Source organism: Camelina sativa, chromosome 20 (assembly GCF_030686135.1).
Source record: "Camelina sativa cultivar CO46 ecotype springtype chromosome 20, ASM3068613v1".
In the NCBI taxonomy this organism is placed as follows: Eukaryota; Viridiplantae; Streptophyta; class Magnoliopsida; order Brassicales; family Brassicaceae; genus Camelina; species Camelina sativa.
Window position 1 is genome coordinate 36,062,254 of NC_141899.1, and position 27,418 is coordinate 36,089,671.

A 27,418-nucleotide genomic window follows, 5' to 3' on the forward strand; every position below is an offset into this window, starting at 1 on the left:
TACGTCAACATCTCAATTCCAGACGCTGCCGCTATCGTTGCACTTCGAAACGCGCTTTGGTACTAGTCACGATTCAAGGAAGAACTGTCTTTAACGCACATAGAGACCGTAGCCGACGCACTACTCCGAGCTGCAAAACACATCGGACTCGAGGAAGAGAAAGCTATCAACGCCAAGAAACACTCCTTGGAGGGAGGTCCGATAACCAAACAGCCCGTAACCGCGCCTCCAAAAGTCGAGCACGTCGAGCCACGACAACACTTCACCAGAAACCAAGATCGAACTCGTCGAACTTTTGCAATCGGCAAAAAAAAGTACATCCAGAAGGAAGGAGGCGAGAATAGTGCAACCCCGTATTGCGACTACCATCAAAGTACCACCCACACAACTGACGAGTGCCATTACCTCCAGAAGGTCTTGATGGAGCGGTACAATAGTCGTCGAGCCCGACAGAAGCAAGACAATCCGTCCTGGACGAGGTGATGCCAAGCGTGCTGAAAATATCGCTCAAAAATTCGTCAAAGACTCTAAGATACTTGCCGACCAAAGCGAAGACGAAATGGAAATTCAAAATCTACTCGCTGACCGAAGAAAAGACAGCAGTCATGAAAAACGACCGCATACAGATCGTAAGCCCGATCAACGTCCCCCGACGATAAGACAAATCAACATGATAATGGGCGGACTGGCCGGATGCAATGATTCGGTCAGGGCGATCAGGGATTACACCAAGAAGGCAGAAATGACAAAATCCTGGCCATCAAGGTTCGAGGCTGAAGGTTTGGATTTGCCGCACAATGATCCACTGGTCGTCGAGCTCTTAATTGGCGAAAGCGAAGTGACAAGAATATTGATCGATACCGGAAGCTCGGTCAACGTCATCTTTAGGGACGTCCTGGCAAAGATGGAAATTGGCGAAAACGACATCACGCCAGAATGTCACTCTCTGACGGGCTTCGACGGGGATCATCTTATGTCAATCGGCTCCATCACTTTACCAATCTTTGTTGGAAGGATAGCCAGATACTTCTGGTTCGCGGTTATTGACATGCCGACAATCTATAACGTTATCCTCGGAACCCCATGGCTTCACAAGATGAAAGCCGTCCCGTCGACGCACCATCAGTGTGTTAAGTTCCCAACTTCAAAGGGAATATACACGCTACGTGGTAACTAGCAAACCGCAAGGGCCTGCTTCCTGATCAAGCATAAGATTCGCACTGGAAAGAAATTATAGCAATCAAAGCAGTGAGTCGGCGACGATAGCACATCGCCGACAGACGGGAAGCCTACTCCTGTCCAATAAGGCATTGCCGCAGTCGTGGAGGTGAATCTCGACGGGAACGATAAGAAACGATGCGTGAATATCGGCACGGAGATAACTTCCGCCATGCGTAACGAGTTGATACTCTTCCTCAAAACCAACATCTCGACGTTTGCATGGAGCGTGACTGATATGAAGGGGATTGATCCAAGTGTCACGACCCATGAACTCAATGCCGACCCAACCCATAAGCTGGTCAAGTAGAAGTGGCGCAAGTTGGGTCCCGAACGATCACAAGCAGTGAACGACAAAGTTGAAAAACTCCTTGGCGCCGGGTCAATCGTGGAAGTAAAATATCCTGAGTGGTTAGCTAACCCGGTGGTCGTCAAAAAGAAGAACGGAAAGTGGCAAGTCTGCGTAGATTTTATAGACCTCAACAAGGCCTGCCCGAAGGATAGCTTCCCGTTGCCAAGGATTGATCAACTCGTCGAAGCAACCGCAGGCAACGAGCTGTTAACTTTTATGGAGGCCTTCTCTGGTTACAACCAGATTCTAATGCACAAGGACGACCAGGAAAAGACGTCGTTTATCACAGATAGAGGGACCTACTGTTATAAGGTTATGCCCTTCGGCCTGAAAAATGTAGGAGCGACGTATCAGCGGTTAGTCTATAAGATGTTTGCCGAGCAACTCGGCCGGACTATGGAAGTCTATATCAACGACATGCTCGTCAAGTCACAACATGCAAAGGATCATATCACTCATCTGCGGCAGTGCTTCGACACCCTAAACAAGTATGAGATGAAACTGAACCCGGCCAAATGCACGTTTGCAGTTAAGTCCGGCGAATTCCTTGGGTATCTGGTGACCAGGCGAGGCAATGAGGCAAACACGAAGCAAATAAATGCAATCATCGATCTACCGTCGCCAAAAAATGCCAGAGAAGTGCAACGGTTAACTGGACGGATCGCCGCTTTGAACCGTTTTATATCCAGATCAACCGACAAGTGTCTACCATTCTACCAGCTTCTCAAAACCAAGGGCAAGTTCGAATGGACCGAAGCCTGTTACAGCGCATTCAACGAGCTAAAGAACTATTTATCGACCCCACCGATCCTAGCAAAACCAGAACTCGGCGAAATCTTATTTCTTTATATCGCAGTCTCAGAATCGGCAGTCAGTGGTGTACTCGTTAAAGACGATCGAGGAGAGCAACGACCCATCTTTTACATAAGCAAATCACTCGACGACGCAGAGACTCGCTACCCAACAGTCGAGAAGGTTGCCCTGGCAGTCGTCACATCTGCGAGAAAGCTCCGACCATACTTTTAGTCACACACTATCGCTATCCTATCCAATCAGCCTTTACGATCTATACTGCACAGCCCGAACTAGTCTAGTCGGCTGACAAAGTGGGTAATTGAACTTAGCGAGTACGACATCGAGTATCGAACTCGTCCGGCTGCTAAGTCTCAAGTGCTCGCCGACTTTTTAATCGAACTGCCATTTGGAGAAGCCGATGGACCCTGCATGTGGACGGCGCATCCTCTCAACTTGGGTCGGGGATAGGGATTCGATTAACTTCGCCGACCGGCGGAAATTTTGGAACAGTCTTTCCGTCTCCGATTCCAAGCAACCAACAACGTCGCCGAGTATGAAGCGCTTAACGCCGGGCTTAGGCTCGCCAACGGAATGCAGATCAAGCGGATTCGAGCTTTTTGCGACTCTCAGCTCGTCGCTAACCAGTTCAGCGGCGAATACGATACCAAAAGCGAACCCATGGCCGCCTACCTCGACGTCGTTAGGATTTTGTCGAAACGTTTTGACGAATTCGAGCTCATCAAAATCCCTAGAGGAGATAACGCACCGGCCGATGCTTTGGCGGCAATCGTCTCGACATTAGATGCGAACCTCCATCAGACACTGACGCGACGGATTGACGAGTCGAAATCTGTGCATATCTCGCTGATGGCAAAGTGCCAACAGACAAATGGGCTAGACGAAGACTGAAAATCAAGGCCTCCCGATATACCCTGATTAAATATCATTTGCTTCGATGGACGGCGTCAGGAGCCCTGTTGCTTTGCATACACGGCGACGACACCGAGCGCGTCATGATGGACACTCACGAAGGAGCTGGAGGAAATCACTCAGGCGGCCGAGCCTTAGCACTACGAATTAAGAAGCATGGCCATTACTGGCCAAAGATGATATCCGACTACGAAAAGTTCGTCGCCAAGTGTGAGAAATGCCAGCGGCACGCCCCCATTATACATCAACCAACCGAACTCCTGCGAGCCGGAGTAGCTCTTTAACTGTTCATGCGCTGGGCAATGGACATCATTGGCCCACTGCCAACTTCTAGGCAGAAGCGGTATATACTCGTCCTCACTGATTACTTCACTAAATGGGTCGAGGCCGAGTCTTATGTGAACATCAAGGCCAGAGACGTCCAACTCTTCGTCTGGAAATATATAATTTGTGGCCACGGTCTTCCATACGAAATAAACACTGACAACGGATCGTAGTTCATCACCCTGCAATTCAAAATTTTTTGTGCGAGATGGCGAATCAAATTAAGAAAATCAACGACGAGGTATCCACAAGGAAACGGCCAGGCCGAAGCTACCAACAAGACCATACTCGATGGCCTGAAGAAAAGATTGGACGCCAAGAAGGGCGCATGGGCCGACAAGCTTGACGGAGTACTTTGGTCCTACCAAACGACCCCAAGGACGTCCACTAACCAAACCCCATTCTCCTTAGCCTACGGGATGGAAGCAATGGCACCAGCTGAGGTCGGCAGTTCGAGCCTCAGACGAACGATGCTCGTCCAAAACACCGCGCTCAACAGTCAGATGCTAACGGATAGACTCGACGAGTTGGAAGAAGAACGAGACAAGGCACTCCTACGAATCAAGAACTATCAGCTCGCTGCAGCCAAGTACTACAACAAGAAAGTTCACAATCGGCATTTCGACGAAGGGGACCTCGTCCTCCGTAAGGTCTTTGAAAATACGGCCGAGCCAGACGCCGGAAAAATGGGGGCCAACTAGGAAGGCCCATATCTAGTATCCAAGGTCGTTCATCCCGGCGTGTACGAACTCCTAACAATGGGCGGTGAACGAGTGCCGAGATCTTGGAATTCGATGCATCTCAAACGCTACTACTACTAAAAAAAAAGCGCTACTACTACTGAGCAAGCTCGGCTACATCCAGCTCACCCCCTTTTATAGTTTTAATAAGCATGTAAATGTAAACTACGAGCGGCTTGATCCCTCCTGATCGGGGGGTACGTAGGCAGTCCCGTTTTGCGGGACACAGCCGCCAATAATATAAAAATTATAAGAATGAGTCGTCGTTTGCAAGTTATATTAGTTGTTATCCTGGCCCGGTAACGATTCGACGTTCCGACGTACTATTTTTAAGCCGAGTCGCAACTCGCACAAAAGGGTAAGCCGACTATTAACGGTCGCACCTGGTTATATAAAGCCGAGTCCAACTCGCACAAACGGGTAAATCGGCTGTCCTAAGTCGTACCCAGTGAAAGCTGAGTCATAACTCGCATAAAGGGATAAGCCGACCATCACGAGTCGCACCCCTTTTTTAAAAAAAAAAAAACAATACTTCAACATTTAAAAACTGACTTTATTTAAAAAGAAAAGAGAGGGGTGACAATAGTCTGATGCGGGTGCCGACCCTATTACCGCACATAAAAAAAGGGGAAAACAAGTCATTCAACTCTGAGATCGGCATTGGAAGGCTCATCAAACTCTAGCCCGCCAATTACTGTCTGCCAATGACGGCACGATTCCTTAACGTCTTTCAGCAGGTCCATCGGAACAGCCGTGCCTCATCCAACCATATCCTCGAGGTACGCACGGATCCCTTCAACATGACTACTCTCATTAAAGTAGTGACTTGTACTTCCAGCTGTGTAATATAACGACGAAGCACTTCGATACAAACCCGGCAGGCCTCGATCTCCTCCCGTTCTTCAAACGGCCTTCGACCAAGGGAGTCAAGGTCGCCCTGCTCGAGCGTAGGAATCACCACTTCTGCGAAAAAATTTTGCGCCGGGTACGCTCGTCCAGCAGCCGACCCCATCGCCACTTCGGAACGAAAAACCCTTCGTCAATCAGCGCTTCAAGACATTCCACTGTCCCGTCCACACGATAGAAGTCATAATAATGTTCGAGACGAACGACGGGTGGCGATGACGTAAGATCTTAGCCGCTGGATGCGAGCATTATAGTTGTCGAGTTCTGACTGTATCACCTCGTCGGACCTGACACCGAGCTGTTCCCGCGCCCTGCACAACCACGCGGCTCTAGTTGTCACTGGCATCGGAATAACTTTCTCCTCCCTACAAAAGCAAAAGAAAACTCTAACAAGAAAACAAGACTGAAGTAAAGAACAAAGACTATTTATAGAACGAAAGGCACAAGTCCCAACAGGCGCAAGTTTCAAACAAAAAAAACAGAAAAGGCATTCAGTGCCCAGTAAGCAATGTTTCGAAAAACAAAGCATTAAATGAAACCCTTGATAAATGCCCCAAGGGTGAGAATAGAGTTCTTAAAGGGAGCCGACCCCAAAGACACGGCAAAAGGAAGATAGTACGAGGGAGCCGGACCCTCAACACGGCGACTACGACAACAGAGTAATCAAGAGACTAAACCAGCGACCGGAGACTCGTGCCCGGGAGTTGAGAGACGTGGTAATCCTCCGGCAGGAAGGTCCGTAACTTGCTCCTCGGCTCCATCAGAAGGGTGGTCCGTGACTTGCACCTCAAATCCATCAGAAGGACGATCGTCGACCGGCCCCTGCTCGCCCAGTTCTCCACCCCCGTCACCTTCGATCTCCCCACTCTCAGATCCGTCATCTCCCCCCTCGTCATTACAACCCTCAGTATTTCCGCTAATTGGGGAAGCAACCCAAGTCAGAATTGGGGGAAGAGGCCCGGCAAAAACCTGGGACAAGTCGAAGTCAGCCTCGGTAATATCCGGCAGATCAAACTCTTCAACCTCGCCCTTCAGCTGATTCATCACGGCCACAACCTTGTCCTTAATCCCCTCATCAAGCAAAGAAATCTGACCCTCGGCGACGAGCGTTTCGAGCATCTGGACGTTCCCAACGGCTTGATTGTATTCGAGGAATTTCTCCCGCGACGCTTCAACCACATCGGCGTAGCTTTTGTGCTTGGATAAGAGCCTCCGCACACGACCAGCCACCTCGTGAAAAGTGTTGATTCGCTCATGGTACCCATACTCGTCACGCCGATCCCTAAGCCTCCTCGTCTCCGAGTTAAGGGTGAGCTTCAAGCCATTACAGGCAGCTTCAGACTCCTCGAGCTTCGTCGTAAGGGCGTCCCGCTCTGTGATCAGCCCGCTCCGGTGGTGTTCGAGCTTCGCTACCCTCGTCGCTAAGTCTCTGGTTGGACCGAACCCGCCTCCCCCAATTGAGCCTCAAGGCGTTCGATCCTCTCATTCGACGCCCTCGAACGGTCGCCTTCCAAGTCCCGAACACGACATTCATAGCAAGAGGCCATACGATTAATGCGCGCAATAAACTGTTAAAAAAAAAAGAAGAAAGAATGAAAACCATTAAAAAAAAAAGATAAAATAGATAAAGGAAGATTTAAAGAGCGAGTTGGTTTAACCGACGAACCTCGAAGGACGCTTGAGCAACGTTAGTAACCGCATCGGCCTCTTTCATCCTCTCAACAGAAGGAAGACGACCTTCACCAAAGTGAATCTTCCGAAACAGCTCAGCACAGGACTGCCAGTCATTTTGAAAAGGACGAGCCCCAGAGGAAAGCTAAATTCCAGCTAAAGTCGGACAGCTTAGACTTCTTCGGCGGGACAGACCGTTCTTGCTCAGGACCATCCTTCCTCTTCTGAGAATTTTTGGGAACCTCGGCGATGCGACCAGGAGTCCCGTCCGCCTTCCTCCTCGGAAGCGTCTCCTCAGGACCAATGTGGCTGTTCGGCGGAAGGGATCTTGGACGCATCCTCAAAGGGTCGCCCACAGCTTGACGAGGGGAAGGAGGGACCCTTTTGGACGAACCAGCGCCTGAGGGATTGGCACCTTGACGAGCATCCTGACGGGGAGCCGAACGAGGCGACGGCTCTGGAACTCGGCGGTAACGAGCAGATGCGTTAGGGTGGTTCAAGTTCAACTTTCCCATTGTCTCGGCTAAAAAAAAACGATAGAAACGGTATCGAAACAAAGCTCGAAACATATATATATTTGTATATGTACGGACATAAAGAGTACCTCTTGGTCTTTGGCTAGATGCTAACTTCCTTCGACGATCTCTTTTACCCTCGGTACCCGGCCAAATGTAAGGGCAATGGAGCTTAATCGCGTCTATCTCGGCTTGAAAAGAAGAGGGGTATGGAAGCAAACACCTCGGAATAACAACTGGAAACAAAAAAAGGGGGGAAAGATGTTAAGTAAAACCAAAAGACACTGAAAACAAAGATAACTAGGCAAGAATGGTCGGCTACCGGGTGAAGGATTCCACCCAGAAAACCAAGGAATAGATGGACCTTCCATAACCCCCCGCTGAAACTTCAAGAAAGAAATACGAGCCCTTCCAATTATACGTTTTGGCCTTGGCACCCTCGACGAGCGTCGTCTTCTTTCCCGACGCTACATAATAAAGCCCAGGAGTTTTCTCCTGACTCGACGGGTTCAGATTCATCAACTCTTCCAAGTGATCACAAGTGAGTGTGACTCCCGTAGCTTTGGCCATGATAGAAAGACCGACAGCATTTCGAAAGGTCGCCGGGGTAAATTGAGAAATGGCCGCCTCTCGACGAGCAAAATACGTCATCATAAAGGATGGAAGAGGGAAGGTGAGACCGCACTCGGTGAAGTATTTTTCCGAGAGTCAAATAAAGCCGGGAGGAGCATCCCAGGGACGCTGAAATGATTTTGGAATCAGAATCTTCGGTTCGGTGTTTAAATTCCCGATACGAACCGCGTCAGCTGCCGCGTCAATTTTCAGCGTCGTCGGAGGCATATGATTGAAAAGGTTTGCGGTTGGCGAAAGACGAGTCATCGATTAATGGCTCGTCGATCAAGGAAGGAATCCTGCAGGGGAGACCCGACGAACTAGGAACTGCCGACCCGGGAATGAGACGACGCTTCAACTCTTCAAATCGAGCCATGTCTGAACCCGCCGAGGACGAATCAGAGGGACTCTGAGAACGGGCCTGCCGACGAGCAGACCTAGTGGAGCCGCCAGATTCAGAACTCGTAACTCGTCGAAGGTGGCTCTCGGCGGAAGAATTGGACGACGGGATCGAGGGGAATTCATAATGAAAACGTGACGCACTAAAATAAAAATAACGACAAGATAGGAGGAAGGGAGAAAACCTGAACGATGAGAGCACCGAGAACACGAGAAGAAGTGATATTTATAGGGGAAGAGAGAAGGATCTGGAAACGTCATCATTGCAGCACGCGCTCAATGACGATACGACTTCCGGATTTCACGCGCTTCGAAGCACTGCACACGACAATTCGACACTAGACATCGGAAACCGCTCCTTCACGCGCGACTTTTTGTCTACCCAATCAAGAGAAGCGACCCTGCATCTTTCCACGCGCAGTCCTTAGCCTAAAGACTACGAACTAGAGGCGAAGGGGGGGGACTACTGTTAGGGGTAGATCCCACCCCAACAAAGGGCCCTGGCCCAGGAAAAAGCCCAAAGTAAACCCTTTGAAGAAAGAGGGGTATTATGGGCTTTTTCTTGGACGAACCGACACGATTCCCTATAAATACAGGCGTATGGCCTTTGGAAAAGGGATCGGAAAAAGGCAGGAGAATTCGTACAGCAAGTACACGAGCCCCAGCTCGTCCAAGCAAGAGTCAACGCATCTAGAGTCAACAGCTTAAGGATCGATGAGTGAATAGCTCGTCCTTTACTCTCGTCTGCGCCTGTAGCTCGTTTAAGTCGTGTTGTAGCCCGTCTTTTGTGCCTCGGCACCAATAAAATAAAAAAGAACTTTGACCTTCCTTTGACCGAACTAAACATACTAATTGTGACCGATAAGGACATCAACACACATGACCCTCTTGATCTCTCAAAATTCCAGCCGCATCTGGTCTCAATATGATTGGGTTGACCATCTTTGTTGATTTGGCTGCTTTTGTGTTCTCACGCTCTAGTTGTCCTACCTCTTGGTTTGTAAGCTTCACAACCGGACCAGTAGGATTTTTCCTGGTGCTAGGCTTAGGCATGTACCTGAAACACACAAGAGAAAAGAAACAAAAGCGTGTGAGTAAAACAGAAAAAGAAAAATTTAGACAAAATCAAAGATTTTAATCTAATGGTGAAATCAAAAGAGTCCCCGGCAACGGTGCCAAAATTTGATATGCTCAAATTGTAATACCCTATGGTACTAACAGACTTGCAGTTGTAATACTCTAGGGGTGGAATCCACAGAGACTCTAGTTCACACAATAGACTTATGAATCTTTTAATTATGCTAAATCAAAATATTAATTTAAAAACAATGCAAAAACATAATTAAAAGGTGTTGTGAATTCAGGAATTAAAAACGCTAGACCTAGGGAAATTCTCAGGAAATCATGAAAAATCAGATCAATTAATTAAACAAGCAAGATTCAACAATTAAGCACCGTTCTTGAACTCTAAACACAATTATAAAATAAATCATTTCTCACTGCAAATATTATCTAAGTTTTAAAACCAGAAAATTCAAATCTCTTTGCAAAATTCAAGTTAAAAACCATCAATAAAATCAGGTTTAGATATGTTCACAAAATCACTAATTCAAATCTCTTTGCAAAAACTAATTTTGCTCACCAAAGGTTTTATCAGAAAAATCAATTATATTCTCATATCAATCAATAATCCTAAGATCTAAATCCAGATGACTAATCAAAGATCTAGCATTAAGAACAACCTATGGTAAAGAACAAGAAAGATAATGAATCCTAAACAATTAATCAATCTAACAATCAATGAAACCCTAATGAGAAACCCTAAACCTAACAAGCAGATCTACTCAGACATAATTGTAATAACACAAATCATGAATAAAATAGATAGCATTAAGAGATTAAAAAAAGAAGAAAAGGAGTTTCGAAGCTTCTCTGAAGGAGTCTTGATTCTTCTCTCCAAAAGCTCTCTAAAAATCTCTCAGGGTTTTGCTCTCAAAAGTTACAGGGAAAAATAAAGGTTAGGTCTAAACAATGACTATAAAAATCCTATTTATATTCCTAAACACGTCTAGGGACTAATGATGTAAATATGGAAAACTTTGGGGCAGCTTTGTAAATCTTCAAAACTTGTGAGGAAAACTTCCGATTTCGCATTTGGCCTAGCATCGATCGATGCTATCAGTGTGTCGATCGATGCTGGATTCTGAATTCGTCTCTCAACTTCTGCAGCTCAGCCTCAATGCTTGATTAAACTCCTAATCTTTCTGTTTAGCTCCATTATGCTCCCATCCATGCTAAATCCTATAAAAACTCAAAAGATTCTAAAAATACCAAAAGACTCTACAAATAAGACTTATATCATGGCTAAAAACACCTAAAAACCATGATATATCACAAACATTATTATATTTCATATGTACCATTGTGTAATGATGATCAGATCATTAGATGTCGTAACATCCGTGTTCTGGGAATAGAGTTTGTGATGTGTTGAGTAAACCAAAGGAGTGGGTTTTAATTGATTTTTGATTTAATTAAATCTTGGTTTAATCAAATCAAACAAAAAATCCTTAATCTTCTTCATAAAAGTCACGCCTCCTCTCTTTTTTCTTGCTTTTGTTGACACTATCAGAGAGAGAGAGGGAGAGAAAGTGTGAGAACCCTTGATTTTTTTGGTGTAAAGGAGGAAGAGAAGGAGATCAAGCTTTTTCAGAGAGAAACGGAACTGTTAGTGTTTGGGAGAAGGAAATCCGACGGGTCAAATCGTTTCGAAAGGTATTGATTTTTGGTAGGGTTGTAGCTAAGAGATTTTCGTACACTCTCCTTTTTACAGAATTGAATTTGAGTTAATATTCTAGGGGATATTGGCGTTTTCGTGGGACGTTTGTCTCAGTCGTAGATTGAGACCAACGGGTATTTCAGGATCGATTACGGTTTCATTTGAGATCTGATCGTGCTGAAATTTTGGGTGAAGCTTTTGGCCATTTAGGCCTTGCTTTTCACTGGAGGGATTAGAAAGTTAACGGTTAGTTTCGATTTCGTGGTTTCATTTGTAAGGTTGTTCTTTTCTGTTTTTCTGGCAGTTTGTTTTCAATGTTTGTTTGTTGTTGTGATTGGTTGTAGGAGCGAGTTTGGTTGTTCCTGGATATTGGAGAGCCTCTCATTTGGTTGTAGTTATTTTTGTGAATCACTTGTAAAGGTGAGTGCGTGACCATGAGCTTATCTAAGTGATTGGGTTGTATGACTTGTTTTGTGTGATGATGTGTAGGTGTGGTGAAAGTGTTATTGGTTGTTCAGTTTAATGGTTGGTTTGTTATATTTTATTTGTAGTTGTACTCTTGATTTTCTTGTGTGTATAGCTCATAGATGGGAGGATCGCCTCACTAATTATTTCTAGTAATACTCATGCATCTCATTGTGTTTGTGGTGCAGGTAGAGGCAAAGTGTGACCGTGGGATCATGACAATGAAGAGAAGGATGTTCTAGTGGCTTTCTTGGTTGTTGTCTGACTTTTGTTAGGTTGCTAGAGTTGAATCCTAGAATGTTGTTTAGGATTGTTGGTTCTCTGGTTTATGTTAACTGGATCTTTAGTTTATGGTTTTGAAATTATTACAGTTTATTTGATATTTGTTATTGGTTTATTGGTTATTTACTGGTTTTATTATTTCTGCTGTTTGGTGTGATTGTGGTTAGGTGGCTAGTAGGTATGGGACCACTAGCTTAGTTGTTTATTATTATACTATTTTTATTATTTATTATTTTAAAGAAAAAAAAATGGGTCGGGTCGTTTAAGTTTGGTATCAGAGCCCTTACGGTTCTAGGTTTGGGTTCACTAGGCTTTGTGCTATAGATGTTTGGGATTTGCATGCTTTGATTGATTATGTGAGTAAGTCAATTGTGTGTGGTATGGAGTCCTAGAACATCCTCTTCGAGCCTACAGTGTGATTCCACGGTGAGTTTATGTTTTTGTGTTATGTTAAGATTGCTTGTTAGCTTCCGTTCTTGGAAGTAAAGTGGTTAAAGGTGTTTGGGTTGTTGGTCGTGGACGAGGACGTGGTCTTGGTCATGGTCGGGCGGGTCCCGAGGCCAGTGAGTGTGTGGTCCAGAGTTCCACGAGGAGGTACGTCAGAGGGTCGTAAGCGTATGAGGAGAGACCAGAGAAGATTAGCCGGTGAGAATGCCGGGGGTGCTGGGAACCCAGGTGTGGGGCTGCAGCAGGTGGAGCCCAGGGTCGAGATGATCGCTTGGTAGATCGGTTGTTGTGCTGTTGGAGCGGTTACCGAGAGGGGTATCGGAGTAGGCTCAAGCTGTGCCGCATGTGGCGGGGTGCAGCCGAGGGCTGCAGATGTTGAGGAGTTTCCATCTTATGTTAAGAGGATGAAGCAGTTGTAGATGACGGGTTCGAGATTCTTCTCGAAAGGTATCGAGCCTAAGGAGGCGGATAGGTGGACATATGTAGTTGGAGCAGATATTTCTCTGCTTGGTGGATAATCTAGTTGGATATTTCTCTGCTTGGTGGATAATCTAGTTGGATATTTCTCTGTTTTGGTTAAATACTGAAACAGAATCTTGATCTTATGTGTCTGGTCATTTGCTTCATGATGTACCGCTTTTGAAACCTGTTCAAATGTAGGAGTTGGATATATAAAGAAATTAAACTGACAACTTGATCATCATAAAACTTTGTATACTTACCGAGTAAAAGTTTGTAATTGGTAAAAAATCATGTTTTTCTTTCTTCTGCCACTGTTTTTCCACCACATTATAAACAAACTTAGGAGGATGTTCATCATAAATTATATTGGTAGATGACTGGTATTGGCTATTACGCTCGTACCATGATGAGACATGATTTACGTAAAGCTTGGCGAAGTAGGCATGTGATTATTGAAAATGGGTTTTTTTTTGTTTGCTCTGGCTATTATGCTTAAAGAATGTATATATAGGTGAGGATAGGCATGTGTAGGGTTTCGTTTATGAGTTTATATTTTCTTTTGCCAATAAATACAATGGCACAAATATGTAATTAATTAGAAAATTTGAGGGGACTTTGCTAAATGGTGCACTGAGTTCTATAATGCTGACACATCAGCTTTTTCACCAAAATGTTTCTCTTTTAATATATAGAAGATGTGAAAAGTTTTTTTTAGTACGTTAACAATTATTTAAATAGTTATGATAAAGAATAAAAGAAAAAAGAAATAAAAATAAAATATTAAAAATGATTAATATAAAGAGAGAGAGAGAGAGAGCTATGAGAGACAAAATTGATACCCACAGACCATAGAGATAGAGAAAGAGTGGAGAGATGAAATTTTAAAAAAAAAAAAACTTATTACTGTAACATCCGCGAATCGGATTATGCGGTTTTGTAGGAGTGTCGATCGATACCCTTGTGGCATCGATCGACACCACTAATCCTGGGTTCGCCGGGCTTGTTTTAATTCGCGATTTTGGTTTGGGTTGGTTGGTTTAGTGACCTCAACCGAGTATTTAAGTGGGGAAGCGACAAATTAAGGGTTTTAGGGTGTTTTGTCGCCGTTTATCAGAGAAAAGAGGGAGAAAAGGAGAGAAATCGTTTCTGTGAATTTCTGGGCTTGTTCTTGGTGTTTTGGGAGAGATATGAGGCTGTAGAGGTGATAGCTGTATCTGGGAACGAAGGAGAAGCTTCTGGAGGTGTTGATTCCATCGTTTCTCAATCCAATCTTCCTGTTTTTGAGGTGAGTGCTTGACCATGGTTGATCTAAGCATGAGATCTCTTTTGTTTGGGTGTTTACTTGGTTGTTTGTGTTGTTTTGTTGCTTGGGCTCGTTGTTTTCGTGATTCCCAGAGATTTCCGAGGTAATTGGGTGAGTTTGAGACGAATTCGAGAGGTTTTGGGATGAGAGATCGACGTTCGTGTTCGCGCAGATCGTGTTTGCAGAAGAGGCATCGATCGACACTAGGGAGCATCGGTCAACACCATTTTGTGAAGCATCGGTCGACACCGTGTAGCATCGGTCGACACCATTGTTTGTAGCATCGATCGACACCGTTGAGGCATCGGTCGACCGCTAGTCTCATCCGAGACTATTTTTTCTGGTTTGATGTATTGTTGTGTGTTGTTTGTTTTGCTTAAACAAGAGGGTCTCATATGCTTGTGTGTATAACCTAGTAGATGGGAGGACGGCCTCACTAAGTATTTATGATAATACTTACGCACCTCAATTGTTGTTTCTGGTGTGCAAGTATAGGCAAAATGTGATCGTGGGATCATGGCGATGAGGAGGAGGATGATCTAGGGTCTCGTTTGTGTGTTATTGGATTTATTGCTTATGTTGTTGGAACCTTGGATAGTATCATGTTAGGTTTCTGGATAGAATGGTTAGAAATGTTATTGTGTTGGTTTTGTATTATTGTTATGTTTCCGCTGTGCATGTTATCGGATGTCGGTTTATCATAGGTTGGTTTGTGTGTGTGGTTTGGTTTGTTTAATTAAGTAGTATGGGATGCTTAATTATATATTGTATTTAATTATTATAAAAAAAACTTGGGTTATTTCATTTTGGTATCAGAGCCCATACGGTTCTAGGATGGTTAAGTGAATGGTTTAGAGCGGTTTAGGAATTTAATTGGTTGAAGTGTTTTCCTGTTGCTGGATGCATGATGTTGTGTGATGAAATTGAATATGTGTAGTTAGTCAATTTGTTTGTGGTATGGAGTCCTAGTATCATCCTCTTCGAGCCTTCAATGAGATTCCACGGTAATATGTGTACTTTATATGCGATTTTGAATTGTGTGCTTAGCCTTCTGTTCTGGGTAGTGCAGATGGCTAGAGAGGGTGATGTTGGTCGCGGGTGTGGTCGTGGTCATGGTCGTGGTCTTGGTCGTGGTCGGGGACGAGGTCAGGTTCCTGAGGCCAGTGAGAGTGTGACCCAGAGCATGGCCAGGGAGGAGGTAGCGGAGGTTCATCCTAGTGTGTCTGGAGACCAGGCTGGTTTGGGTGACGGCAGGGCGGATGGGCCCGGTGTCGGTCACGGTGTTGCCCCGGGTGTGAGGGTTGCAGCAGAGGGTGCTCCGGGTAGGGAGGATGTCTGGATGGACTTGCTAGCTCAGGTTTTGCAGCGACTTCCAGCAGTGGTGCCGCCAGTGATTGGTGGGCAGGATCCAGTGGTGCCGCCAGTGGTTGGTGGGCAGGTTCCGGTAGTGCCGCCAGTGGATGGTGGGCAGGTTCCAGTAGTGCCGCCGGTGGTTGGTGGGCAGGTTCCAGCGGTGCAGCCTATGGCGGGTTTGCAGGCAGGTGTGCAGCCGAGGGACAAGGTAGTGGATGCTCAGTATGTGCAGATGATGGAGCAGCTGCGGCGAGTGGGAGCGGGGTATTTCTTGGGAGGTACGGATCCAAGTGTGGCCGATGAGTGGAGGGAGCGGATGGAGGATATTTTCCAGTCACTTCGGTGTCCTGACCGGTATAGAGTGGATCTGGCAGTGTATTACTTGTCAGGAGATGCACGTGTGTGGTGGAGGTCGGTGACAGCACGGAGGGTGCAGCGGGGTATGTCTTGAGGAGATTTTGTGAGGGAGTTTAACTCCAAGTATTTTCCACAGGAGGCTCTTGATCGCATGGAGGCACTGTTCTTGGGGTTGACTCAGGGGGACCGCACAGTGCGGGAGCTGGATGCAGAGTTCAGTCGGCTGGTGGGGTATGCAGGTCGGGCTTGGAGCCAGAGTCGGCTCAGGTGCGGAGGTTCTTGCTGGCTTTGCGGGATGATCTGAGGACTCGGTGCAGAGTGAGGAGCTATGCCACGAGGGCGGAGCTGGTTTAGGTTGCAGCTGGGATAGAGGATGACTTGAGGTCACAGTTAGTGGTGGTTAGTCCAGCGGCTCGTTCAGAGGAGACATTGGAGCAGGGCATTCCAAGCAAGGATAGGCAGTTGGAGCAAAGGCGTAAAAGGAAGCGGGAAGACACGATAGTGGCAAACCAAGGTGGCCAGGGAGGTTATGGGCGCGGGAGCATGGATCACGTGTCGGCAAGCGGTCCCAGGGGAGGCGACTCGCAGGAGTACCGTCGAGTGTGTTATCATTGCGGGAGGAAGGACATATCAGGCCCTTCTGTCCTAAGAGGAGGCAGGTGATGGAGGTTGCGGCGCATCCGAATGGAGGACCGGGTGTTCATTCCGGCACTTAGTTTTAGCTTTTTGGTTTCTTTCTTTCATTATTTATTTTCATTTGGAGTTGTAACAAATATTGCATTTGAGATTCTAATAAAAGTGGAGTTCTTTGTTTTGGGAATTGTGAAACCAGTGGAAAAGAAATAGCTCGGGAATTCTATAAATGGAAAGTTTCCATAAATAGAAGGTTGCTATAAATGGAAAATTTCCATAAATAGAATGTCATTATAAAAGGAAAGTTTCTAAAAATGGGAAGTTTTATGAATAGTTAAAGCTTGCCTATTAATGGAAAGAATTGAGGTAGATCTAGTCGGGGGATACTCGATGACATTAGACTTGTTTGCTCAAGATTGTGTAGGCCCAACTCATTGATACCGATAGCTCGATGGACTTTGTGGCCAGAGAGTGGGAGTGGTATATTTGCTTCGGCTGACGATCCGAGAGAGTGATGTAGGGTGACGACCCAAGAGCGGGATTATGAGACTCCCTGGATACCGTAGCTGTGAGCCGCAGCTCGGCAGTGAGCTGGTATGTCTCGAGGGTTGCGACCAGAGAGCGGGGGGGAGTGGGCGTGTGAGACTCCCTGGATACCGTAGCTGTAGGCTATGGCCTGGCAGTGAGCCGGTATGACTCGAAGGTTGCGACCTGAGAGCGGGTGGAGTGTGAGTGACTTCCTGGATGCCGTAGCTTAAGGTGGTTAGCCTGATAGCGAGCCGGCATGATTCGTTGGTTGCGACCACGGACGGGGGAAGCACTGAGTAGTGAGCAAATACTGTCTAGGATGTGAGTATATTGACTAGAGGGAGACCTCATAGTTCAGTCGGAGGTGTGCGGGCTGTTGCGACAGTTGCACGGGAAACCTTGACTGGCAGTGTTCAGTCCGGTCGGAGGACGTGCGGGCCGTGTTGACGGTGGCACGGAGGTCCTTGATGGATGAACGTTGCTGTGGGATTCGAGGACGAATCCTTATTGGTGGGGGAGAATTGTAACATCCGCGAACCGGATTATGCGGTTTTGAAGGAGTGTTGATCGATACCCTTGTGGCATCGATCGACACCACTAATCCTGTGTTCGTCAGGTTTGTTTTAATTCGCGATTTTGGTTTGGGATTGTTGGTTTAGTGACCTAAACCGAGTATTTAAGTGGGGAAGCGACAAATTAAGGGTTTTAGGGTGTTTTGTCGCCGTTTATCAGAGAAAAGAGGGAGAAAAGGAGAGAAATCGTTTCTGTGAATTTCTGGGCTTGTTCTTGGTGTTTTGGGAGAGATCTGAGGCTGTAGAGGTGATAGTTGTATCTGGGAACGAAGGAGAAGCTCCTGGAGGTGTTGATTCCATCGTTTCTCAATCTAATCTTCCTGTTTTTGAGGTGAGTGCTTGATCATGGTTGATCTAAGCATGAGATCTCTTTTGTTTGGGTGTTTTCTTGGTTGTTTGTGTTGTTTTGTTGCTTGGGCTCGGTGTTTTCGTGATTCCCAGAGATTTCCGAGGTAATTGGGTGAGTTTGAGACGGATTCGAGAGGTTTTGGGATGAGAGATCGACGTTCGTGTTCGCGCAGATCGTATCTGCAGAAGAGCATCGATCGACACTAGGGAGCATCGGTCGATACCATTTTGTGAAGCATCGGTCGATACTGTGTAGCATCGGTCGATGCCATTGTATGTAGCATCGATCGACACCGTTGAGGCATCGGTCGACGCTAGTCTCATCCGAGACTATTTTTCCTGGTTTGATGTATTGTTGTGTGTTGTTTGTTTTGCTTAAACAAGAGGGTCTCATGTGCTTGTGTGTATAACCTAGTAAATGGGAGGACGGCCTCACTAAGTATTTATGATAATACTTACGCATCTCAATTGTTGTTTGTGGTGTGCAGGTATAGGCAAAGTGTGATCGTGGGATCATGGCGATGAGGAGGAAGATGATCTAGGGTCTCGTTTGTATGTTATTGGATTTATTGCTTATGTTGTTGGAACCTTGGATAGTATCATGTTAGGTTTCTGTATAGAATGGTTAGAAATGTTATTGTGTTGGTTTTGTATAATTGTTATGTTTCTGCTGTGCATGTTATCGGATATTGGTTTATCATTGGTATGTTTGTGTGTGGGTTGGTTTGTTTAATTAAGTAGTATGGGATGCTTAATTATATATTGTATTTAATTATTAAAAAAAAAAGTTGGGTTGTATCAATTACATACACTTTATTATACACAGTAAAAAATGGCGATTTCTCATATTACAAATAGTGAATGTATTATAATTTTTATTAAATCTTGAAAACGTACTAAATCACAAACTCACCCTATTGTTTAATAAATATATCATTATATCGAACCCTCGACATTTTCATGTTATGCATTGTCTTTGTGTTTGATCAAAAACAAAAAAAAAGCATTGTCTTTGTATGCTTTAGGTATTCAAATATATCAGAGAATAAATCGATTATGAAAGCTTCTAAAATGGTATAAGTGTTTAAAGTCTGGAAATAGGTCGAATAGATGGATTTTTTAAAAGCGGTTTATAACGGAATTAGATGGGAAACGTTCATAATTACCGTTGATGGGGTCATAACTCAAAATTCAAATATATTTGTGGGGATACAACTTGTTTATTTATTTTTGTGTGTAGCCAGAGCAAGAACTCAATTTTTTTGTAATTTTCTGACTAAATAAAATTAACTGTTAGTTTGCACATATCTGTTATTATTCAAATATCTTTTATCCTATAAATCACAAGTCACATAGCCAATAATATTCTGACATATAGATTTTACTTTTTGCAAAAAATCAATTAATTAAAAAATAAAGCGTAAGCAGAAATATTCAGTTTCTTCCAACTATTCATTTGTCCACTATCCCACGATCTTTTCAGTTTCAGTCTATATAACTGACCACTTCTCCACGATTTTCTATTCCATTAACCAATTTCATCTCCTATATAAAGGTCAAATCATTTGTCTCCAAACTACTAGATATTTACTCCTATTTAAAACAAATGTTCTTATTGTATTTTTTTTTTTAATCTAATGTTAAATTATATTCAAAGAAAAAATAGCTGTTTTACAACTAGTGCAGCTGTTGTTTGAAAAAACAAGTTGAATTTAAACTACAATTAGAGGAAGAGAAAACTCATAATCTTGTTTGGAACCAAGTCTGAAGACCATTGTCAAACTGCCTATCTCCTTGTCGTTGAATAGCCAATATCTGATCCCGAACTTGACGATTAATCCATTTGATCAACTGCCTGGAGTATGAGGATGTTGACCATGTCTTCTGCCATTCCTTTCCCGCCAGATAGTATACACTGGAATTTAAATGTTCTAATTCAATGTTCTTATTGTAGCTTCACAGCCTTCACTGGAATTTGAAAGAAGGCCTACGAGTAAGATACCAGTCACACCACTATCTTTTTGTTCTAATTCAATGTAATTTATTATTATCTTCCTCTTATATTGTATTTAGATTAGGAGTTTTAGTCTTTATAAAAGATTGTAATTCTTTCTGCATACTAAATATGTAGTAGTCAATGGCTAAATTTAATTCCATGGCAGGTTCTTTATGAAAAAAAAAAAAGCAGGTTCTTTGGCCTCCAGCCATATACTCTCTTATGTAACTCTGTAAGTCTTTTGTTTTGTTTGAAACAATTTACATTAAAATGCTTTTATTATGCTATCAAAGTAATATTCTGTACCATGTTTTGAAAGTTGTCGAGAACAGTTTCAACACATTGACAATTCACAAAACTAGAGCTCTTCAGCAAATATGGAGTTTAAGAAGTTTTTTGTTCTACGCTAAGCTCGGTCTTCGGGATATTGAGTAAGTAAATACACATTCTGTATTAATTCAATATTATCATAATAATTAAGAAAACATTTTGTTCATTATAAATTGCAGATGTAAGAAGTTTTTTGTTTTGCGTTATCAAAGAGAGGGGACCAAGAAGGCAGAACCAGCAACATTTTCATCATTTCAAATAATCATCTTTGTTCACATAAGTTTCTGGAAATTTGAAGGTAATGTATGTAGCATGTTAATTCAACTTAACTTTTTTAAATTTATATTTAAATGATTCTTAACCCGTACGTAGTACGGTTAGAATACTAGTCTTATTATATAAAGTTGGGTTTTGAAAGTTAGCCATTAACAAGATTTTGACATGTGTCACGTTATCAATCTCAGATTTTGACATGTGTAAAAGTTAATATTCAATAGAAGAATTTTGATTACAACAAAAATACAATATTTTGTTTAAAAAAATATTAATAATGTGAAAAGATAATTAACAAAAATTACAAAATTTATAAAAAATATAAATTTTTAATTTTGAATATAACAAAAATAAAATGTTTTGTTTAAAAAATATTAAAAATGTGAAAATGTTTTAAAAAATTGATTTGGCTACATATGTCACCAAAATGCATTTATTTTTTCGTTCAAGGGTCCTTAGAGAACTTCATGATGGGTGATCTTCTTGGAAGTGATTGTCGAAACTGTGCGAGTGAGGACAAAACAAAAAAAAAGATCATTTGTTGATTTGTAGAATCGGTAAACAAGTTTTTAAAACCTCCCAGACATAACAAACCGGATGGGTCCACGGGCTGGGAATAGATGTAGAGCCCACTTAGGAAGGTGGGCCTATGGACTGAGAGTGGACATGGGCTCACTAAGTAAGGTGGCGGTTGAGGCGTTACAGAGACAGAAGCTACATCATGGTGTGTCAAGGACCCTTCCACGAATACATTGAGAAATTTAACATTAGTTACTATCAAAATATTTTGTGACGTTAGAAAAAGGTTTTTACTTTCATTGGTTGTCGGAGGCTCAGAGCAAGCCATTTTGTGATAGCAAAAAGACGTGAACATGTTCTCTCCAAACAGGAAGAGGACATAAGCCTAGGTTCTTTCTATGGTGGAGAAGGTTGGACACAAGATTATCACCTCAAGGGAGGAAGGTGGAGGAGGTTGGACGCAAGGTTATGTCCCTAAGGGAAGAAGGTGGAGCCAAAGTTCTCTCCATCGTTGAAGAGGTTGGATGCAAGGTTACCTCCATAAGGGATGAGGACGGAGCCGAGGTTTTCTCCATGGTGGTCATACATTATTGTGATGATAAATCATTGATTAGTATATATATATATATATATATGTAATATATTTTTTATTCAAATTTTTTTTTGAGCCAACAATTTTAGTATTAAAAAAACTATGTAGAAATGAAAGTAAAATAATTGGCTTAATGTGTTCATGTAGACATTTTCTAGGCGTTGATAAAGAATATATTTGTAACATAGAATATATTTTAAGTATAAAAAAATACACTTTTAATAGTAACATACATAAAAGATTTGTAAATTGATATAAATTAGTGTGTTATAACAAAAATAAAATTTATAAATAACTTACGACAAATTTTAATATATTTTTGTTAAATTAAATTTAATTTATAAAACTTTAAACCCGCACATCGGCGGGTCCTCATCTAGTAGATTTATAAAGTTCAAACTACATATTGTACCTATAACATAATCTTATATGTCCGTGCATGACATTGGTTACCCATCTAGTATAACCTTATTTGAAGAAATTAAAGATATTTGTATGGTTTGCTGTTCAAGACATGTAGATTCACAACCTTTAATAGCCACACCTTGGTGGAATATTCCATTTAGTCTCGGTCACAGTTTTATTTATCAACAAATACTGCTTCCAATCTTCAAGAGCGGCTTTAAGATTCTTCACTTTGTTGTCCAAACCAATACAACAATTTGCATGCATAGTGTTAACAACGTTGATGTCTCGGCTAGGCTCACAAAACCCGCCGAAGTAAACCGTATCCAAAAACCTTATCGTGATCCCGAGTTCCGTGACGAACGGGTCGTTCTTGATGGAATTGAAAACATCTTGGTCATGTCTTTTCGGGAATCTCTTGCTCGAGTCGCACCAATACTTGTAGAAATTTCGGGTTTTGTTATTGGCCTTGACATATGTGAATCCGGAATTTACGTGGTTGCTTTTATCAGAAGGTTTTCCGTTGTAGTCATCACATGAAATTTGGAAATCCGCGTTGGAAAAGAACCGAGGGAATGGATCACGGAGCCATAAGATGTCAGCATCCTATATTTATATGCAATTAAGAACATATCAAAATAACATATCTGAAAAAGAAAAAATAAGTTGATTGGTTCAATTTATTTAGTAACCTCAAATCAAACAAACTAAAAACCAAAAACCAAATTTAACGAAAGTAAAAAAAATCTGAAATCTCAACTAGTACTTCTTAACCAGCTTATAAATTTATAAGCTACTAGAATTAAAAAAAAAGTATGTTAAAACAAAGAATTCAAGCAATAAAAGGTATGCGTAGCTTCATTTTCAAGCCTTTGGGCATGGTCTTTAACTCTATAAAGTCTTCAAAATCATTTCTTGTTTCACTATTCGGTTTCCGGTTGTTTAGATATGATATGACGTACCGTGAAGAGGAAGTTATAGCCTAAACTGAGAACTTCTTTTAGGAGATCCATTCGTCGCCAAATGAGCTTCAAGTAACCGGGAGACATGAACCGGTTTTTCCCCGCGAGCTCTTCAGAATCAGTGGCGTTGATCAAGTAGCAATGAGAATGAACCAGCATACACCGGTCATATGCCTTGCTATCTAGGCAAACCGCAATCACATGCTTCAGTAACCTCTCGGTCCCTAGTCCTGTCTGAAAACTCTCTAAAAACAAATAAAACGTAGAGTTTGGAGCTGTCCATGCATTGTTCAATGCTGTTATAATCACCGTGTTGTCCTCCATAGCAGCGTTCATCAGTACTCTATCTAGCTCTGAAACCGGTTTTGTATGTTGTATCTATATATAACAATACCAAGTCAATATAACAAGGATCCACATGAGTGTATCTTTTGGTGAATATGATTGAGACACTTACCGGCTTTAAGGAAGTTTGGTTTTGTGAGTACCAACTGGTTTTCCATTGAGGCAACATCACTTGTAAAGGCTTATCCACAGATTTATAGACCAAAAGACAAGAAAGTGCCACGGTTGTGAACAACAACACGACTCTCAGCACATCTCTCTGACCGGTGGAACTGTCAGACCCAATAGACCGTAACTTGGCCCTTCCAACGGTGTTACTAGGGCCAGCCAGTTCGTAGCCGGAAAAGGAAGAAGAGTCGGTGTTCAAGCTCTTCATGGTTTTGTTTGGTTGATTCTTTGACAATAACACCTCCTATTTATTTCTCTCTTAAAGTATATATATACAGTAATTGATTATGTATACGACAAAAAAAAAAGTTAAATCGATTAGAATGCTTGTGTTTGTAAACGTACTTTAGCACATAAGAATATAAGATAAGACTAATTCCCCAAGTTTTGGGGGTTGGACATCAAGCACCCAAAACTGAACCTGGGATTTACTGTTTAAGGTTTATTCCGGTTATATCCTGGTTCTGCTGTGTCTTGAATGAAAATATATACCTCTTAAAAAATTGGGAAAAATGTCATTAAATACATGAACTTTCAAATTTAGGCCAAAAAAAACCATAAACTTCGTGGGAGGCCATTTAGTACATCAATTTCTGTTGACTAGCCATTTAAAACACAAAATATTTTTGACCAAGCCAAAATAGACATACCGTTAAATGAGATAACTGAGCTACTAACGACCGTTACTTTGCTATTTAACGGCATGTTGTTTTTGGCGTCATCAACGATATTTGATGCTTTAAACGGTTACTCAACAAAACTTGATGTATTAAATGGCCTCTCACAAAGTTCATGGTTTTTTTGGCCTAAATTTGAAAGTTCATGTATTAATCCAAAATTATATAATTTAATATTTTTTTGTACTCAACAAGACGAAAAGATTCTTAATCGAATTATGTGTAAAAAAAAATAATGCATTTTGATTATTTTTTGTTCACTTTACTCGACAATCTTTGCTTTATACCTCTAAACTGTAAAATCAAGCTTAATTTGACTATTATACTATTTATTGTTATTTGTACAGGTGCAGCAAATATCCTTTGCAATAATATTTTTGGTTATAATTGAAAAAATATTATTTATTTACATCAAATTGAGTTGAAGATATTTAAAACTTGAGAAATTTTCATGAATATGATATTATTTAACAGAAAATGTATAATCTACTATTTATGTAATTAAAAATACATTCATATATCTTCTCTATTATTTGAGAGGTGATTTGTTAAATAATTTGTTGATGTATTACTCTTCTGTGTTTTTTGAAAACATAAAAATGATTAAAAATAATATTTACGTTTGTAAAATACTATGAGAACCCATGTGCTAAATTTTATTTGTCTATTAACAAACAAAAATAATATACATGTGATCAAATTACATTATTACATTTTTATTGAAATATACTCCAGTTCAATAATGTGTTATTGAAGAGTATAGGATAACTTTTTATTTTGGGGGTTTAAATAACTCATTCAATAATTAGTCATTATTAGTTGAATAATAAAAATTAGACTATTCAAGTTAGATAAAATGTAATTAAATACATAAACTTTCAAATTTAGGTAAAAAAAATCATGAACTTTGTGAGAGGCCATTTAATACATCAAGTTTTGTTGAGTAGCCGTTTAAAACATCAAATATCGTTGATGACGCTAAAAACAACATGCCGTTAAATAGCAAAGTAACGGTCGTTAGTTGCTCAGTTATCTCATTTAACGGTATGTCAATATTGGCTTAGTCAACAATATTTGGTGTTTTAAATGGCTAGTCAACAAAAATTGATGTATTAAATGGTCTCCCACGAAGTTCATGATTTTTTTGGCCTAAATTTGAAAGTTCATATATTTATTTAATGACATTTTTCCCTTAAAAAATTACATAGTTGTAAAAAAGAAAAAAGTCAATGGCATTGAGATTCAACAAGCTAAGTACCTTTAAACAAACAATTAATCAATATTAGTTAAGATATGCGAGTACTTTACTTGTAAAGTGATCGATTGACGAAGAAGAACCTAGTAAATAAAATTATATTGACTATTCCTTAGTAATCGGATTATGATCATGTGCTTTACACATTATTTTGATTTTTTTTACCAGTCTACTAGTCTAGTTTGACTTAATTAAACGTTAGAAGATCTTGGGGATAATAATTTTCGGTGTTCTAAATTTTTAGATGTGTTTAAACCTAGCTAGAAACACTACGTACGTAATGTTACAAATTAAAACTACTAAAATTATAACATGTTATACAAGAAATAGGATGGAAGACGTCGGTTTATTAACGTCACTTGTTAAACCGACTTTAACTTTTTTAATAAGACGGGATTTGGCGTCATTTGATAAACCGACTTTAATTTTATTATTTTTAATCAATACAATAAAAGTAGAAGGTGTTTCTCTCAAGTGTTGACACCTCAGCTTTTTAGTTGAAGGAGTAGTTGACACATCAGTTAAAATGTGTAACCAATTAAATTATAACATTAATACAAATCAGCTCTAATTTTGCTTACATGTCATAATTATATCTAACCTTTCCATTCTCCTCTCTCTTCACCATGTCTCGAGGCTCCGCATCGCTTCGAAGAAACAATCCCCAAATCGTTTCATCTGTGTCACATTTGCCAAGTTTTTTTTTTTTGGTTGGTACTTATATTGATTCGTTTGGAGCTTATATAGAGAATCTTGGGTTATGAATCTGATACATGGCCACATGGGCAAGGAACGGAATGTTACGTCAAAGGAGATTGCTACGACGGAGAATGGAGGAGAGCTCTAGAAGATGGACACGGTAGGTGTCAATAGAAGAAACAAGAATCATTACATCGGACAATGGAAGAATGGGTTGCTGAATGGTAACGGGACCATGACTTGGAGCAACGGGAACCATTACAATGGGTCTTGGCAAGACGGAGCTCCTAAAGGCAATGGAACTTTCCGATGGTCGGATGGGAGTTTCTACGTCGGTGTTTGGAGCAAAGATCCTAAAGAGCAGAACGAGACTTATTACCCTTCCACATCTTCAAGGAATTTTGATTGGCAACCACAACAAGTGTTCTATGTTGATTTGAGTTCATTTGTGGTTTTTACATGTCAGAACGCAGTTTTGCCGTCTCAGAAAGATGCTTCTTTCGTACGGTTCTTTGGAGCAAAGTAGTAATGTGAATATGACCAAGAATAGTAAGAGGCCGAGGAGGAGATTCGTTGATGGAAGAGTATGTAATGGAAAAATAGAATTAATGAATAATGGTTCTGGTTCTCTTCAATTAGATGATAATAAAGAGAGTAATAGATCATCATTAGGGCCATTGAGAATACAGCCTGCTAAAAAACAAGGACAAACTATCTCCAAAGGGCACAAGAATTATGAACTCATGCTTAACTTGCAGCTTGGAGTTAGATAACCAAAACTATTTTTGTTTTTTGTTTTGTATTTGTTTGTTTTGCTTTGTTTGATGTTGAGTGTTGTTTTCGTTGGGAAGACATTCTGTAGGAAGACCAGCACCATCACTATGTCTCATGGTCTGAAGGCTTCCGCGTACGATCCAAAGGAAAAAATTTGGACGAAATTCCAATTTGAATGATCAAAATACACTCTTCCACACCATTTTTGTGAGTTCAAATGAAAAGATTATTGTCCTGTTCAGGTTATAACCTCTCTTACTTTTGATTTCTTTTCTTGTGGTCTTGAGAAAACATATAAAAATATTTTGTTTTGTGTAAGACTCTCTGGAAACTATCTAATGTGGACGCAACAGATTATAAGTTATCGATTTGTGGGAGCGATGTCATCAGGGAGCTATCATCTCCAAGAAAAAGTGGAAGCTTTTTGTAGTT

The 27,418-nt window shown here is 41.7% G+C and overlaps 2 protein-coding genes and 1 pseudogene across 3 annotated transcripts; 1 reads left to right on the plus strand and 2 right to left on the minus strand.

Annotated features, from left to right (window-relative positions):
* Positions 1-5,928: 5,928 nt before the first annotated feature.
* Positions 5,929-8,102, minus strand: LOC147919941 (uncharacterized). The gene is made up of 6 exons (XM_087504176.1): positions 7,826-8,102; positions 7,541-7,687; positions 7,179-7,459; positions 6,932-7,042; positions 6,710-6,833; positions 5,929-6,638 (listed from the first exon to the last, which is right to left on the minus strand). The coding sequence occupies exons 1-6, from the start codon at positions 8,100-8,102 to the stop codon at positions 5,929-5,931; spliced, it is 1,650 nt and encodes a 549-aa protein (XP_087360302.1).
* Positions 8,103-22,218: 14,116 nt separating this feature from the next.
* Positions 22,219-23,793, minus strand: LOC104771666 (uncharacterized protein At4g15970-like). Its single transcript, XM_010496236.2, has 3 exons — positions 23,526-23,793; positions 23,069-23,446; positions 22,219-22,712 (listed from the first exon to the last, which is right to left on the minus strand). The coding sequence occupies exons 1-3, from the start codon at positions 23,787-23,789 to the stop codon at positions 22,233-22,235; spliced, it is 1,122 nt and encodes a 373-aa protein (XP_010494538.1). The 5' UTR covers positions 23,790-23,793; the 3' UTR covers positions 22,219-22,232.
* Positions 23,794-26,139: 2,346 nt separating this feature from the next.
* On the plus strand, positions 26,140-27,227 carry LOC104772810 (uncharacterized; annotated as a pseudogene). Its single transcript, XR_015592319.1, has one exon. The product of XR_015592319.1 is annotated as an uncharacterized LOC104772810 (transcript).
* Positions 27,228-27,418: the final 191 nt, after the last annotated feature.